Genomic DNA, 18,572 nt, shown 5'->3' on the forward strand with positions numbered 1-18,572 from the left:
CCCTGCATCAATATCATGACATTTGCCCTTTTGGTAGACATTTTGCTTATTTTCTTTTTTGTTGTTGTTGTTGTTGCAAAGTATACTACAAAGAGTACTCTTATGCACATATCTTTGAGCACTTACGCTAATATATCAGTACACAATTTTGCTAAATCAAAGGGTAGCTGATTTAAGGGTAGCTGATCAAAAGAAAGGTTATAGCTATTAACAAAGTGCTCACTAAGCAACTATACCTATTAACATCCCTACTAACAAAACATTCAAGTGCCTTCTTTCTCACAAACCCTACCTATCAAACTTTTTAATCTTTGGCAATCTGACAGGAGAAAACTATAATTTTGTTTTAATTTGCCCTTTCCTTTTGTTTATTAACCATTTATGAATGAGTCTTCTTCACTAAACAGCCTGTTTATGTCTTTTGACAATGTTTGTGTTGTACTATTTTCTTCTGATTTATAAGATCTTTAACTGATTTATTTATTAAAACTCAATGCTTTGTCATGTATTTTGCAAATATTTTTGTAATTTTGGCACTTATCTTTTAACTTTATGGGAATTTTTTTCCATTGAAGAATTTTTTTTTATGAAGTCAAAGGTCCTAATCTTTTTGTTCATAGGTCCAGAGTGTTGAGACCTCTTAGGAAGGTCTTTCTTGCTTCAAGATTAAATAATAACAGCAATAATATTAATGGTCATCATTATTATTCAGTCATAATCAAATAGTCACTGACCGCCATCTATGTGCTAGGTATATGTTGAATGCTGGAGTAATATGAAGAAAACAGATCATCTGAACTATGTTTAATGGCACATAGAGCACACCATCTTTTATCAGCACTACAAAAAAAAAAAAACACAGAAAATAATCAGTTCATAGTTTTATTCTTACTTAATCAGCTCACCTGCCACTCAGAAATAAGTAATAAAATAAAAGTACTTGTTTTACAAATAGACTTGACATGCTTTAAAATGTCCTGGTACCAGCATGTATCCTGGCCAACAGACCATCTAAAAGGCAAAAATAGCATCACTTTACCCCTGATGCATTTAACAGTTTTTCATTCTTGCATGTTCTACTTATCACTGACTTTAGCTCTAGCAAACCAATTAGAGGCAGAGCAGGGTCGGCAAGAAGAAGGTAGCAGCCTATCTATAATGGTACCCCAGGATACAGCAGATTAATTTGGTGGTTATGCCTCAAAATGACAGGAGTGCCTTGGCAATCCAGTCAGCCAGGCTGCTCTGCTAGGACTCTGATGGCAGTGGGAACACTATTGCTGAACTGGTCCCCCAGCAACAGCTCATTCTCCTCTCTGTGCTGCCCAGAGGAAATTAAGTGGAGAAATTAAGTTAAAACTTCAAGCCATATAGATACCAGAATGGAAGCTGCACATAACAGGAGTAAATAAATGTAGTAAAAAGGAATAGATTGAAACACTGAAGAAATAGAATGAACTTTTGATATTTTAAAAAAAATTTTATGTGTATATTTTTAGGTTTTTATTTTTTCTATTATAGTTGATTTACACTGTTCTGTCAATTTCTGCTGTACAGTAAAGTGACCTAGTCATATATTCATATACATACATATACACACACAATTCTTTCAATAGATATTGGGCAATACTTTTTTATTGTGTTGTTTTTATTATTTTGTGATATTTCACTAACACTTTTCATTCTTTAAATGTCACATTATATATTGTTTTACATGATAACTAAGTTAAAAATTAAGACAGTTCCAAAAAGAGTGCTTTAGTGTCTGATTACATCCTGTATTAGAGGTTGCAAAAGACGTAATAAGGTACAGTGACTGTTAAGTTACACTCCATGTTAAACTAAAAGGCACACACTGTAAAACATGTGATTCAAATGTGATTTTGCTCTAAAACAGTTATGTATATAGAAGATTCAGTCATCCAAAGTTTTTTTTGGTCTTTTTAGGGCCATGCCTGTGGCACATGGAGGTTCCCAGGCTAGGGGAAGAATCAGAGCTGTAGCCCCTGGCCTACGCCACAGCCATAGGAATGTCAGATCTGAGCCATGTCTGCCACCTACACCACAGCTGATGTCAACGCTGGATCCTTAACCCACTGAGCGAGGTCAGGGTTTGAACCTGCTCCTCATGGATGCTAGTCAGATTCGTTTCCGCTAAGCCACGATAGGAAATCCCAGACAAAGATTTAAATGAATACTATGGCCAAGGCACTGGTGAGACATTGAGGCACAAAGCTAAGTGCCTGCCCTGAAGAAGTGAGAAATCTGATAAAGGACATAAAGCAGCAGAAGGGGTCTCGAATAACAGTGAGACAACACTTGTTAAGCACGATATAAGTAAAAGGTACTATTCTAAGTGTTTTGTTCATATTACCTTCTTTAAATGACTCAACAAACCTGTGAGGCACAGAGAAGTGACCTAACTTGTCTATAGTCACAGAGCAAATAAGTGAATAAGTGATGGAACAAGGATTTAAACTGAGGCAATTTATAAACAAAATGATATATTTCTTTTTTTCCTTTTTTTTGGTCTTCTTGCCATTTCTTGGGCCGCACCCGCGGCATATGGAGGTTCCCAGGCTAGGGGTCGAAGCAGAGCCATAGCTGCTGGCCTATGCCAGAGCCACGGCAACACAGGATTCAAGCCGTGTCTGCAACCTACACCACAGCTCACGGCAATGCCAGATCCTTAACCCACTGAGCAAGGCCAGGGATCGAACCCACAACCTCATAGTTCCTAGTCAGATTCGTTAACCACTGTGCCATGACGGGAACTCCAAAGTGATATATTTCTTAATGTAGAATCTCAGAAAGCTACTTTACCTGAGTCTCAGTTTTCTCACTGGTGAACTGTTATTTCTACCTCACAGAGTCCCTTTTAGGATTCACTAGGCACCCTAACAGAATAATGTTTACTAAACTGTTTTGCAGCATTCCACAAGAGGTACTGCTGACAGAGGTTAAAGGGTTTTGTAGTCAAATAACTGGAAAACAGTATCTTTGTTAAAGATTCATGATGCAGGCTATATACATCTAGCAATTCTTGAGAACCCTGAAATGAAGAAAATTTTTTTTTGTCTTTTGTCTTTTTAGGGCCACACCCGCAGCATATGGAGTTTCCCGGGCTAGGGGTCTAATCGGAGCTATAGCAGATGGCCTACACCAGAGCCACAGCAATGTCGGATCCAAGCCGTGTCTGCGACCTACACCACAGCTCATGGCAATGCTGGATCTTTAACCCACTGAATGAGGCCAGGGATCGAACCTGCAACCTCATGGTTCTTAGTTGGATTCGTTTCCACTGCGCCACGATGGGAACCCCAAGAAATCTTTTTAACTCTGTTGAACTTGCATGCTCAAATTTATTTGACTATAGGATCTTCTGTCCTACTGACTACATAGTAAAGCCTTCATCCTAAATGAAGCACGGATTGGGAAATGCTGGTAGAAAATGGCATGAGATCAAAGGATCCAAAGGGTTTGAGTCTGCCTCAGCCAAATGCTAACCTCTTGCTTTGGGTAGAGGCTCTTTCCCCTCTCCAGGTCTGTTTCCCCTTTCAGCAATCACCTAGACTATGTCAATAACTCCTTGGCTGGTGCTGTCTACCTCTTGGACCTCAACTCTCTGGGTTATCTTCTCAGCTAATTGCATTCTATAGCACAGAGATATTAAGGTGACTCCTTTGCTTAAAGTTCTTTATAATAGCTCTGAATAAGAAAAGACACAGATTGTTATGCATTACTCTATTCATTCGATTATTAAAATCATTCTCTGGAATGTGAGAGCTAAAATCTGAGGCCCAGCTAGAAGATAATAGTCTGTTTTCAGACTCCATGTCTATTCTGCTGCCTCTTGGATAGTTCCCCACTGTTTTCCCAGGATATAGCTCTAATTCCTTAAGCCCTTCACATTCTGACTTCAACTTTTCTTTTTTATACCATCTCCTCATCAATATTCTGTAACATATTAGCTGGCTAGGGCTGTAAGGGAAGAACCTGTCCCAGGCCTCTCTCCTTGACTTAAAGATGACCATCTTCATGTTCACAGGGTGTTCTCCCTGTATGGCCATGTTTGTGTCCAATTCTCTCCCCTTTTAAAATAAGGGGCCATTGAATTAGGGCCCATTCAATGACCTCTTTTTTTTTTTTTTTTTCTTTTTCTAGGCCGATCCCGTGGCATATGGAAGTTCCCAGGCTAGGGGTCCAATCGGAGCTATAGCTGTCGGCCTACGCCAGAGCCACAGCAGAGAGGAATCCGAACCGTGTCTGCAACCTACACCACAGCTCATGGCAACGCCGGATCCTTAACTCACTGAGCAAGGCCAGAGATGGAAGGGAAGGTAAAAGAATGGGAGTAATTAAGGATTACCAAATTCACTGAGGTAACTGTGTGACAAACAGTAAAGGCATATTAATTATTAAGAGGCCATTGTTACTAACAGATAAACCCTAAAGTGTAAGTGGTTGAACAAATAGATTTTTTTCTCTCATACTTCAAGTCTATATGGATGTTCCTGATGGACAGGTGGCTCTCCTCCAAGGAGTGTAGGCATATTTCATCTTGAATAAGATCACCTGCTTAAGGAGTACTGCAGATGTAAGATTTTTATAGTCAAGAAATGGAAATTTTTATTGGCTAGATTTCATTCACATGGCCCAGCCAATTACAAAGGAAGGCTGGGAAATATAGTTTGGCTAAATACTCAAGAAGAAAAGAAAATTTATTGGCAACCTTGTTTCAATCTCTTCTAACACAGTTAACAAGAGGTGCTGAGAAGTTTCAGGGAATGAAGTAGAGTGAAAATCTGGGGTTGGTTATAACTGCTAGTGAGATGAGAAATATTTGAATTAGTTCTTCCTAAGCCAACTGAGAAAACCGAACCATTAGTCACAAAATTCACCTGCATTTCTTTAAACTTAATAATCACGTTACACTAGAGAAGTCTATACTTTGTAATACTATGTAGTTATATATTATAGTGATCTATCTTTTGTACACAAAATAAAAATATCCTATCATTAACAGAATAAGCTGTGTGGCTGTGGTGTAGGTCAGCAGCTATAGCTCTAATTCAACCCCTTGCCTGGGAACCTCCATATGCCTTGCACTAAAAAAGAAATAATAATAATAATAATAATAATAAGCTGTAAACCTATTTTCTCAGTTGTGGCTAGGGATCCTTGTAAATTTAGTAATACCATTTTGCGTGGTCACCTTTGTAACCAATTTTTAAAGTCAGGGTTGGCAGAATAAACCTAAAGTTTTGCTTTTCTTTACATAGCTGCACCTGTGGCGTATGGAGGCTCCCAGGCTAGGGGTTAAATCCGAGCTGCAGCTGCCAGCCTATTACCACAGCCATGGCAATGCTGGATCTGAGCTGCATCTGTGACCTACACTGTAGCCTGCAGCAATGCTGGATCCTTAACCCATTGAATGAGGCCAGGGATTGAACCCACATCCTCACGGACACTATGTGAGGTCCTTAACCTGCTAAGCCACAACAGGAACTCCAATAAAGGACTAAAGCCCATGGCTTTGCTGGCAACAAGTTATGGTAGATGTTTATAGTGCATTTTTATTAATGTAACTCACTTGTCTGTTTTAAAAAATGTAGTTAGGAGTTCCTGTCATGGCTTAGTGGTTAACAAGCCTGACTAGTAACCATGAGGTTGCAGGTTCAATCCCTGGCCTCGTTCAGTGGGTTAAGGACCCAGCGTTGCCGTGAGCTGTGGTGTAGGCCGCAGATGCGGCTTGAATCCTGTGTTGCTGTGGCTCTGGCGTAGGCTGGCGGCTACAGCTAAAATTAGACCCCTAGCCTGGGAACCTCCATGTGCCACAGGTGCAGCCCTAAAAAGACAAAAAAAAAAATGTAGTTAATACATTTTTTAAATGGCCAGTGCTTCTCTTGGCCATTATGTGATAAGATCACAAGACACAGCCACAAGATATATCTGTCAGTTATATTCTTAGGCCAAACAAAAGAGGTCACCTAACTAACATTTGTTCACTTGTGTAATTTCTCAGGCCCCATTATCTGGCATCAAAATCAAGTTTATGAGAGAAAAACACCAACAACGTAAATCCCAGTAGTTTGGAGGTGAACTAAAAAGCTTCCAAATCACTACTTCCCTCAAATGTTAAATAATTCACTGTGGCATTATAGATACAAGCCTCCAGCAAAAGTACACTTGAACAATTAAGGAAGCAGGGGCCAATAAACGACTTCAGAACTAGAGAAACAAATGAATGGTTTCTCATTGTACTATGTCAAATTACATTTTCACATCAACAAGTGTGTAGAACACCCAAGCACCACCTATGACTTGCCAGATAAAGTTTGACTACAGAAAAACAGCCTGGAACCACATACCAGGTTTATTCCCTAGATGTAATTGTGGATTCCATAAATTTAGGTATGAAACCAATTTATGCCATTTGGAAAAATTTATATTCATAATGCACCACCTGGTCTTTTGCAAAGTTCTTTTACCATGACTCATATTACAACAACCATCTACCAAGTGCATTATATTCCTATGAAGGATCAGAAGGTGATTCAGCTATTTCTTGGAGGCTAGATAGGAAATTGGAAACATGAAATCATGTCACAGTGTACTACTGTACATACAGATAAGAGTTGCATAGTAGAAGGGGTATATATTTTATTTTTATTTTTTTTGCCATGCCTGTGGCATGTGGAAGTTCTTGGGCCAGGAATCAAACCCATGCCATAGCAGTGACCAGAGCTACTACAGTGACAATGCCAGATACTGAACTGGCTGAGCCACAAGGGGATTCTGAAAGAGTATACACTTTAGATTTAAATCCCAACTCTGTCACTTTCTACCTAGGGGATTTTAGACAAGTCTTAATCTCAGTATTTGTTTCTTTTCCTATAAAATAGGAATGATTCACTTATGCAATAAATATTTATTGCACACCTGTTACATGGGGAATAGTACTTTCCAAGTGTTATTTTTGGATTAGTGATAGTAATCCACAGCTGGCATTCATTAGAGATATGTATGGTTACCCAAACACAAAGAGCAGATAACTGACCAATACAATGGTTAACGAAGGTAGACTATAAATTCAATGGAGTTCCAAACAGGAAACAGAGATGCATGGGATACAAGGTGATGTGAGGTCCATTTCCTCTCCAGGGACTAACAGTTTATTGCTATTTATTGTAGATGTCTATGTATTTTCTCTATTTCAACTAAACTCAGCCAAGAGCTTTTCTAATTCGTAAAATTCATAAGGTAAAGTTTTGAGCTCTAATTCAAACAGGTTAGGGGAAGGATATAGATGTATTAAAGATCTACTAAATTGTTTTCCACTCAGAAGTTTTCCAAGAGCTACTTAGAAGACCTTTTTTGGTATACTAATTTAATGGCTAGTCTAATCTACAAGTGAAATAAATTCTTTGAATTAGACTAGGAAAGCAAAATGAAATCAAGAAGAAAACACGTGATGGAGTTCCTGTCGTGGCACAGCCGAATCGAATCTGATTAGGAACCATGAGGTTGTGGGTTCAATCCCTGGCCTCGCTCAGTGGGTTAACGATCCAGCATTGCCTTGAGCTGTGGTATAGGTTGCAGACGCAGCTCAGATTCCATGTTGCTGTGGCTCTGGCGTAGGCTGGCAGCTGTAGCTCCGATTAGACCCCTGGCGTGGGAACCTCCATATACTGTAGGTGTGGCTCTAAAAAAGCAAAAAAAAAAAAAACCAACACATGAGATTTGGAGGCAAGAGAACTGTAGTTAGAGCCTTATCTTTCCTCATTTGCCAGTCATGTCACCTTGAAAAAAATCTTAAGATTTTTGGATCTCAGTTTTCTCAAGTGTAAAAGAAGTATAATGACAATTCTTGACTATGGAATTACTGTAAGGATCAAATGGGATAACTATTATTAAAATGATCAGTAACCTACAAAGCACTAAACAAATATAAATTATTTCAGAGTGAAGGAACTAAAAACGATCCTAAGATATCCCTTCTAGTGAAGACACTTATATGGATAAATGGTAAAAGGCTTACAAAATTATCCCGGCTAGGGAAGGGGTCATTTGTAACCCGAATAGTAATAATCTATTTTTTAATAGGTTTATTATTTTTTAATCTAAATGTGTGAGATGTAAAAGTTTCTTATTCCAGTCACTTTAGTAAAACCTCTTCACCATAAAAATAAGCAAAATAAAATAAATGATACAGCACTGACATAGACTACAACTCCTAAAATGGTAGTTGCATCATTATATATACAACTAAATTATCATGCTAAGTAGGTTTAAAAATCATGAATCCTGGACTAAATGACATAGAGGACACTACAGAGATACAATAATACCATGATGGGGCAGGAGGAGAGCTGAACAGGAAATTTTAAATGCTCAAGTAGAAATTTAACACAAATGTGTGAGAAAATTTACCAAAGTTACATGCAAACCAGCCAAGACCATTGTTAAAACAATAAAAATCCATGTTTTAACTTTACAAAATATTTTAACCTTTGAACCAGAAAATCACAAAGCACTAAACAGTGATTTCTACTGACCACCATAAGAAAACACAATTTAGACAGCAATGTCAGAAGACTAATTTCTTCTTACCATGAATAGATCCCACTGACCATGTCATAGTTCTGACAAGAAGCATTCACGCTGCTGGGCCCAGCTGCCTTAGAAATAAGTAGCACCACCAAGCCCCTCAACTGGAGGTTATGCTGGCTGTCATGTACAAGGCCCCTGTCAACAAATAAAGAAAAAAGAGGATTAATACACCCTAACAAAATCAGTCAGATCAAGTTAGAGATTTGCTTCAAATACACTTGTGCTTCTAAAATCAGACAATGGGACTTGCTAGAAAGAAACAGGACTGAGGGAAGAGTTAATAGGAGGAAGCAGTGAGCTCAGGAAACAGCTGGAGAAACCCAGGGCTGGTTTTGAAAGTGACATTCTCAAAATTGTGAGACCTAACAATTTGGCTTCCTCCTCTTTCCAGGCTTTCCCTCTATCCATATCCTACCATACAATTTTATGCACTTGCTCTGATAATGAGAGGAACCCAGTTTTTAACTGTTTTGTGAGAGTGGATAGCAAGTGAAATACCAATTGTATGGCTTAGAAATAAGTGGTATTATATGGCGATGATGGCGGTAAGGGGAAGTGGTAAAAGATGACTTTTGTCTTCATAGGTAGAAAAGCACCTCAGAGAATGGAAGGAATAAACCACATCCAAATGACTTAATTTATTTTGAGAAGCGAAATGGAAATAAACACATGGGAAAATATCTTGCCTTCTATTTATGCAAAGAATTATCATTCTAGACAACATTAGGCTTTAACAAACAATACAAATTGTTTTGCTATGAGGACTGAATTTTTATAATTCCTACTAAAACTAAGGTTAGGAATATGTTCCAGGAATACATTTTTGGGTTTTTTAATTTAAGTATTGCAAATGATTGTCATACAAGAATTAAATGGCATTAAAAAAAGAAAAAAAAACCTATGGGTAATATATTATGATAAATTAATATTTAGTACAATGTTCATAAGCACTAATCAAAGAGATGCATAAAATACAAATATAATTCTTGAATGCGAAAACATTAAAAAGTTTATAATATATCATTGAATTATTAAGACTTCCTTAGGTGAAGTTAACATAACCAAAATTAATGAGTTAGTTCATTGCTTAAGAAAAATTTTCGTCCCTCATACTTCCAAATGAATTTTTTAAAGGACCCCTTCATACTTTCATTAGTTTCAAAGTAAGACAGATCTTCAGGTTCTCTGCAAAATAACAGTTATAGCTCTTTCTCTACCTATATTTTCCCCTTAATTTGGTAAGTGATCTTTAGCAAGTTAGAGGGGTTGGTGATTTTTACAAAAAAGTTATAATTTCCTAGGAAAAGGAAACTAATTTAAGGTAATTAAGCTATAACATAGTAGAAACAAGTGATTATCAGAAATGGCCAAAGTTCTTTATTATCATGTACCAATCTACTTATATCCTATAGAGCTGAACTATAGGGAGGCTGGGAAGCACCTTATTTTGGAAGGAGAAAATGTGAAATAGGAGTTCTTTCTAAATTTTTTGCTTTGAATTGCAGATTTTAACTTATGCCACTAGATCCTTATTCAAGTATTACCTAAGGTAAATCTTTATTCTTCCTTTCTTGCATAATAATATTAAAGAGAAAAGGCCTGAACTGGCTCCTAATTCTAGAAGGGGAAGAGAGGCAGGTGAGACAGTGTGTGTGTGTGTATGCGTGCGTGTGTGCGTGTGTGTCTGTCTGGCTGTCTATCTTGGGGTTTGAGCCTGGTTAGGAATGAAGGACATGATCATAAGAACTCTTAAGATGTGAACCTTGAGACGTCTGAACAAGTGAGGCTGATGAAACAGCCCGTGGCAACAGTTCTGACAACACTTTCCTCAAACTTCTCAGAGATGGGACCTTTCATAGGACACACACACACACAACAACAACAACAATAAAACAATAAAAATACAACAGCAGCAGTGGCAACAATCAATCCTTATAAATGATTTTATATATGCCAGGAACAGTTCTAAGAATTTACTATATATTAATTAAATTAATTCTCAACTCTATTGAGGATGGTACCACAAATATCTTGATTTTACAGATGAGGAGAATGAGGCACACAGAGAGATCAAGCACCTTGCCAAGGGTACCAGAGCTAGCAGGCGTTTAGCCTTATACAGAGCCAGGATTTGAACCCAGGCCATCTGGCTCTAGAGTCTACATACATGCTTACTCACTATGCTATCGTGACTCTCCATCTGCTTCATCTCACGTAGAAACTATTTGCTAAATACTGACCACTCTGGAACTAGGTTTTAAAAAATCCTTCTGCCACTTATTAGCCACATGACTCAGACTATCACTTCTGTAAAATGAGGCTAATAACAGCATCTACTCTCTGTGCAGTAGTTACTGCATAGAAGAGACAATATAAGTAAAGTTTAACACTGCAGGAAGCACATGGTAGGGGATAAGGCGATCAGAAAACTACATTCTCTTGCCTTCTTACTTTTTTTTTTGCCTTTTCTAGGGCCACTCCCTTGGCATATGGAGGTTCCCAGGCTAGGGGTCGAATCGAAGCTGTAGCCACCGGCCTACGCCACAGTCACAGCAACACAGGATCCAAGCTGCGTCTGTGACCCACACCACAGCTCACAGCAACGCCAGATCCTTAACCCACTGAGCGAGGCCAGGGATTGAACCCTCAACCTCATGGTTCCTAGTCGGATTCGTTAACCACTGAGCCACAATGGGAACTCGCCTTCTTACTTTTTTGCCACTATTTTTTCTCTACTCACATTCTCTTTTGCTGTTCCTCCTTCTATCTCTTAAAGTCTTCCCCACTACATAATCTCCTATTGAATATTATTTCCTTTCTACCTCCCAAAATAACAAAAGTTAAGGAATTCCTCCCACCATGACCCCCAAATATCACCTATCACTGAAACACTTGACACTTTCGGAATGCATTACTGAAAACACTAGGAAAAGAAACTGCAGTGGACTGGTTGACAGAAAGCAGGAGAGCAGTCACAAAAGCACACCTACTAACTATCAATTTTCATGTAAGACAATAGTTTAACAACCCAGAGATAGATTAGCAACTTGAGTAAATTAAATGTTTTCAAAACACAACTCCTTTAAACTCACTTCATTAACACTCTTAAAAAAACAGTACTAAGATAAACTGATAACATCCACAGCTCAAAAATTAGCATACAACAAAAAGAGAATAAGAGATTTTGCTCCAGAGCATTAAAAAAAAAAAAAAAAAATCCCTAGGATACTAAACTTGCAAAGATATGTTTCATATAGTCCCAGGTCATACTTCACCTGGAACACTATGATTTATTCTGAGTGCCTCTCTTAAGAAGGAATATTGACAAGCTAGAGCATAACCAGAAGATAGTGAAATCACACACTGCCACATGCTTGGCTGAAAAAAATCTATGAATGCGCTAGGTTGGAGAATAGTAAAATTGATGTTCTCAAATTTATGCAGTCAAAAATGTAGTAAATGCTTACTACATGTCAGGCACAGTGCTAAATAGAGAGTGGAGTGGAGGGCACAATGATGAGCACCAGTGAGCTGGATTAAAAATAACAATAAGGGAGTTCCTGTCATGGTGCAGCGGAATGAATCTGACTAGGAACCCTGAGATTGCAGGTTTGATCCCTGGCCTTGCTCAGCGGGTTAAGGATCCGGCATTGCTGTGAGCTGTGGTGTAGGTCGCAGATGTGGCTCGGATCCCACTGTGGCTGTGGTGTAGGCTGGCAGCTGTATCTCCGATTAGACCCCTAGCCTGGGAACCTCCATATGCCACGGGTGCAGCCCTAAAAAGACAAAAAAAAAAAAATAACAATACAATGTGTTGTTTTACTGTTAAATATTCTCCTACCTTATGAGATGAACAAGGCCTGTGAGAGTACAGAGGGTAACTAACATAAGCAGGGGGCAGGTGTGAAAGAAAGAGACCCCCCCCCCCGCCCCGAGACCTAAAGAATGAGGAGGAAGTCGTCAGGGGAGCTGAAGCAGGAAGAGAAAGTGAAAAATATGTTCCAGAGAAGAGACAGTATGAGTGAAGGTTTGGAGGCGAGGAGGACACAGCTGTTTCCTGATTCAGTATGGCAGGAACACAGTATCTGAGTGAAGAAGGGTTGGGAGAGTTAAAGCTAGAGGAGGACATGATAGCTGTCTGCTTGTATGGATAGGAGCTAGACCTGGTAACTTTAGAGACTAACCCTAATATATAGAAAATGTAGCTGGCGAATTCTGGCTCAACATGGTGAAAAAGAGAGCAGCCTCTGCTAATGCTGAATGAATCTCTTATGAATAAACGTGTTCTAGAAACTGCACAGCTTCTGATGTAACATATGAGAGGGAAGCCTGGACTATCTGACACCTGAGATTTTTTTCTTCTCTGTGATTCTTTATGATCTGATTTTACTACATTTAATTACCTAATATTCTACAATATGTGTAAGTATAAAATTGGGCACAATCTTTGATATATATATAAAACCCTCAATCATTCATTCAGCATAGACTGAACACCTTCCATACATCAGGCACTGTGCTTGGCACAGATGCCATGGTGAGCAAAACCAGGCACGGAGCTTGTGAAGCTTATAACCTAATGGAAAAGACTGGTAATAACAAAAGCAACAAATAAATGTAAAATTACAATGGTAATAAACATCACAAAGGATAAAGAGTAGTGGTGTTGTGAAAGCTTATAACTGGGAAATAACCTAGCCAGGAAAGCCAGAAGCTTCCTTAGGAAAGGATGCCTAAGTTGACATCCAAAGGAAGAAGAGATGTAAAAGAGAGCTGTGAGAAGAGAAGAGGCAAGGGGAGTGTTTGTTTTTCCCATAGCACAAGAACAGGCATATTCAGGGTTAAGAACACTGTATGAGATGAGGCTAGAGACAGACAGGGACTAGACTACACAGGTCAAATAGATCATGATTAGAGGTTAGCTCTTTATCCAAAGAGTCCCTGGCAAGGTAATCAGATATATTTTAAAAACATACAAAAAAAAAAATCTTCTATCATCAGTGTGGAAAAGTGACTTGGGGATGTGTGGGCAGGGAGTCAAAGTAGATATAAGACTAGTTAGGAGGCTTTTGCAGTAGTTACTGAGAAATATGGGAGTAGCTTGGTGGACAAACTAGTCATGTTCTAAATCTAAAATAATATTTCAATACAATTTTTTATTTTATTTATTATTTTTTCCAATTCAATTTAAATAGATATCATATACTATATAGTTTTGGAAAATTAGCTAATACGGATATATCACTAATTTTAAATAATATCATTCTGAAAAGCCTAAAAGTTGAATTTTTTGGGGGGGGGGGAACTTGGCCTCCTTCAAAATTCTGTCCTAGAGCTACAACAGATCAACAGTTAACACTAATATTCTAATAGCTTTACGATTTCATGGAAATAAGGACTGAACTGGTAAACTTCATGCAACCTAGCTCCATAGCCTTCTCACATTAAGGTTTCTATGGCTAACTGCAGATCTCACTGCACCATCATATCTTTTCACAACTATCAAGCAGGTTTTCTTCTTAACCCAATCCTGTAAGTATTTCAAAGCCTCAAATCACATTGATGGCATCTTTTCATAGTCTCTCAAATTCCATTTCTTCAACAAAGATACTAAGAGATATGCAGAGAAATAAGAAGTTTAACAAAAGAGCTAAAATTATTTGTTGAAAAAATGGTTAAATTGAATAATATAAGGAACACTTAATAAAGATAGTAGAGTAACAGAAAGCTATCAGTACACAAAGGAAGAAAGAAAATTGCTTCGTTTTAGAAGAATGCTCTCTCACAGTAAAGATAGCATTCAGACTGAGCCTTAAAGATGGTCAAATTTTCCAGAGCAGAGTATGCAGGTAGGACTGGGATGGCATTACTGGAAAGAAGGGTATTTTAGGAGAAAATAACAGGGTGTATAGAATGATAAGCAGGTGAAAGAATAGGGAATAGGTTCTGGAGCTGTTGGGCTACCCATTTGGGCAATGTGTGAAGATGGACAAGCCCAGAACACGGTCTAAAGAGTGAAGCACCTTGAAAGTAGGGATTAGGGTTGGGACCTTATTCTGCAGGCAATCTGAAGGCATGGACGGTTTGTCAACAAGGGAGCAATGTGATTAGAACTAAAGACTAAAACTGTTGCTCTGGGCCTAATATTGTTGTTCTGGCAATAGTGTGTTGGGTGCAGGGGAAAGGAGAGGGAAGATTAGTTAGGAGTAGCTTCTTCCAATATTCCAGGTGGGAGATAATGAGGGCCTAAATTAGGGTAGTGGCAGCAGGTATGCAAAAGAAAAGCTGAATGATGGCAGCAGCATGGATGTGGATCAGGCTAGTCTGGCCAACTGACTGCATGAGGGAGACATCAAGAAGGGATCGGTAAGCACAGGAAAGACAAGGGCTGAATTTAAGATTCAAACCTGTTTGCTGGAGGTGATGCTGCTAACTAACATTAGCAAGGACTGGAAAGAAAAGGGGTGTTAATGGGGAATTAATGAGTTCAGTTTTGGACAGGTTAACTTTGAATGCAAGAAGGACTTCCAGATGGAGATGCCCCGCAGGCAGCTGGAAATGCTGTGGGTATACATTTGGGAAGCATCTTCATAGAGGTGATGGCTGAAGCAGCAGGAATTGATGGATGAGTTTTTGAGGGGAGAAAAGAGAAAAAAAGAGGAAAGGAAGACGGAAAGGGAAGGTATGGGGAGAGAAAGGGAATCTTGGGGAATCCTTCTGTTTGTAGGAGACTGAGAAAGGATGGGTGACTCACATGAAGGTACACAGTTTGTCTACAAACAAATAAAAGGGGTCCCCACGGACACCCAGAAAGAAGAGTGAATGTATATGCACAACGGAAACAAAGAACTATGCCAGGCCATGTACAGAAACTGGGGCCAGTTGCCTCTCACATGGGCTTTTATGGTACTTTTTATATACTTCTAGTTTGGTTTTAATATGCTGACTATATCATAAAGATGATAACAAGAACAATACAGACAACAAGAGCTACAACCTACCATAATGCCAGGCATGTGCTGTATAACATTTGTACACTCTGATTCTTACAAAAACCACGCAAAGTAACTGAAACATCTCTTTATAGATGAGGAAAATTAGCAAGATGGCTTTAAAAAGTTAAATAAATAATTACCACTTACACTGGTCAACCAGTAATATAAGTGCCAAAATTTTGGACTCCAAAGCCCAGGAGCATTTATGGCCCTGTTATTTAATTATTTGTTCTCTGGTACTCCTCACAAGGTTCTGAGAACCTTGAGGGCTCCAGGCTTAGTCATCTTCGGATGTCCTGCACCCAGCAGAGTAACTGATACAAAATAGGTCTCAAAAAATGTAAGATGAGAGAATAAATACCTTATACATCTTTCCCAAATAGACCTATTACTATTCCCAACTTTCCTCATCTCTCCTGTTATTCATTTGCTACTTTCAGCCATTCAGCTCTGAAGTCTTGAGTCCCTCTTTCTAAACCACTGGAATCTTTATAAGTGACAGCTACAAAAGGAGAAAAGCTCCAATACCATTCTCAAAAACATGATGAGACTTGTTTTAATGCAATGTCGAAAAGTTACTGTATGTAAGAATTATGCCACATCAAAGGACCTCTTCCTTAAGTTTTAAATAGAGAGAACTCAATACACTGGAGTGTTCAAGTGTTTTGTTTCTTCATTTAAGAGAAATGACTGGATTCATGACTGCATCAGTGCTCATAAGAGAAGGTTAGCCTCACTCTGAACAGAAGGTAGTGGTAGTTCCAAATGGAGAGCTGAGGTAGGATGGTAGAATTGGAGCACGAGGTAAAACTTTTGAGATTTATGCTTGAGTTCAGAATTTTAGTGTATGCCATTGATTCATACCACAATCTTTTGGTAAATTCATAATCAAGTATTAAGGAAACAATTTATCATCCACAAGGGATCATCACCCTTGAGTTGGCTCAAAGCCTCTCAGACTAAAACGGAATGGGAAAGAAACAGCACTGCCCAGATCCCCACAGGGGAAGAACACCCTCCAGTGCTAAAACCTAGAGGTATAGAGTTTGTGTCATTATTTGATTACCTCACTCTTAAAGTATCCAGTTCTAATAAATCAATCTAGAAAATGTATGCATAAAAGACAGAAGTCAATCTAACATACATGACGTGGGTTGGCTGATATGATTCCTAATAATGCTTCAGACTGTGACCTCAAGTCAAAAAAAGTTTTAAATTTACATACAGATAACTGAAACAAAAGAACTGACTACAATATGCATAATTTTTGCCAAAGAATCATAGGAATATCTTGATCTTGTCTATCCTTTTTTAAAAAATGTTAACCATAACCTAAGTTAATTTTGTGACCCAGTTATGAGTTGCAACCTGCAGTTTTTTGAAAAACAGTGTTTTAAGTCATGTAAAGTATATGATATATTAAGTTAAAGGAACTAGAAGTAAATGTAAAATTAATTAATTAAATAGGAATAGAATTATCACTTTAAAAACAGAACATCTGTGCACATATATAGAATAAATTTAGTGTTGCAACAAAGCATTAAACAAGTTTTGATGATATGGGAAAACACTAAAAATGTTAAAGATAGAATATAAAACTATATATATAATATGATCTCAAGTATGTTTTAATATATGCACATACACACACACACACAATCAACAAGGCCAAGGATAAAAACTAGAAATAAATACGACAAACACTGACACTGTATTATATTTTCATTGAAGTATAGTTGATATACAATGTTGTGTTAGTTTCTGGTGTACAGTAAAGTGACTTAATTATATGTATACACACATATACTTTTTCATATTCTTTTCCATTATGGTTTGCTACAGTATTCCGAATGTAGTTCCCTGTGCTATACAGTATGACTTTGTTGTTTATCCACTTTACATATAGTAGTTTGTACCTGCTAATCCCAAACTCCTAATTTATCCCTCTTCCATCCCCTTTCCCCTTTAGGAACAGTAAGTTTGTTTTCTAAAGCATTAACAGTTTAAATCTGAGTGTCCTTATGTAGGTATTCAGTGCACAAAGTGTCCGTTTATTTTTCTGTGTGTTTAAAATATTTTGTTAAAAAAAAAGAGAGGAGTTCCTGTTGTGGAACAGCAGAAACGAATTTGACTAGGAACCATGAGGTTGCAGGTTTGATCCCTGGCCTCACTCAGTGGGTTAAGGATCTGGTGTTGCCTTAAACTGTGGCAGGTCGCAGACGTGGCTCGGATCCTGAGTTGCTGGGGTGTAGACCGGCATCTGAAACTCCCAATTTGACCCCTAGCCTGGGAACCTCCATATGCTGCGGGTGCAGCCCTAAAAAGCCAAAAAAAAAAAAAAGAGAGAGAGAGCGAATGAGAGAGAGGGAAAAAAAAAATGCCTCTAAATGGTAACAATGGTATCCATGGATTTTCAGATTAAGGGTGATTTATTTTCCAAATTGTGTAAGAGCATAGATCTCTCTTTAAGTCTAGAGAAAAAAAATAACTGCATCTTTAACAGAATTTTAAGAAGGCAGATGACTTATTACATTATAGTTGTTTCTCATCTGAAGGAAACAATTTAATTCATATTTAATGAACCCCAGAGTCCCATGCTGGGTTCTCATATTCACCTTTAATTTCTCCAAGGTTTACATACAAGGCCAAAGTTTAAATGTTATCAAAGAAGTGGTGTTAAAATATATATATACGATTAGCAAATCAGTGACTAATATTACTCAATTATAAAAGAAAAACATTAATGCTCAGGAAAATTGTTTTAAAGCACTATAATTTGAGGGAAACTAAAAATAGTCTGCATGTCACCAATTTTTATATAAAATTAGCAGAAGAGCTGGAGGTTAATTTCCATTGACAAAGTGACCCAAATTGTATTATTCCTGCCATATCTATCATGAGACTAAAATGTCCTAGACTTGAAACAATTTTAGGGCCTGAGGTGACCAGCCTTTAGAATCTGGG

General features: G+C 38.1%; 1 protein-coding gene across 1 annotated transcript in view; it reads right to left on the reverse strand.

Moving 5' to 3' along the window:
• The window catches only part of PDSS2 (decaprenyl diphosphate synthase subunit 2), a 259,758-nt gene that overhangs the window by 141,585 nt on the left and 99,601 nt on the right, over window positions 1–18,572 (reverse strand). The window contains exon 2 of the mRNA XM_047761927.1: window positions 8,614–8,748. Within this exon, the coding sequence (XP_047617883.1) occupies window positions 8,614–8,748 (135 nt within the window). The remainder of the gene's footprint in view (window positions 1–8,613; window positions 8,749–18,572) is intronic.

Source organism: Phacochoerus africanus, chromosome 2, assembly GCF_016906955.1.
Source record: "Phacochoerus africanus isolate WHEZ1 chromosome 2, ROS_Pafr_v1, whole genome shotgun sequence".
NCBI lineage: Eukaryota > Metazoa > Chordata > Mammalia > Artiodactyla > Suidae > Phacochoerus > Phacochoerus africanus.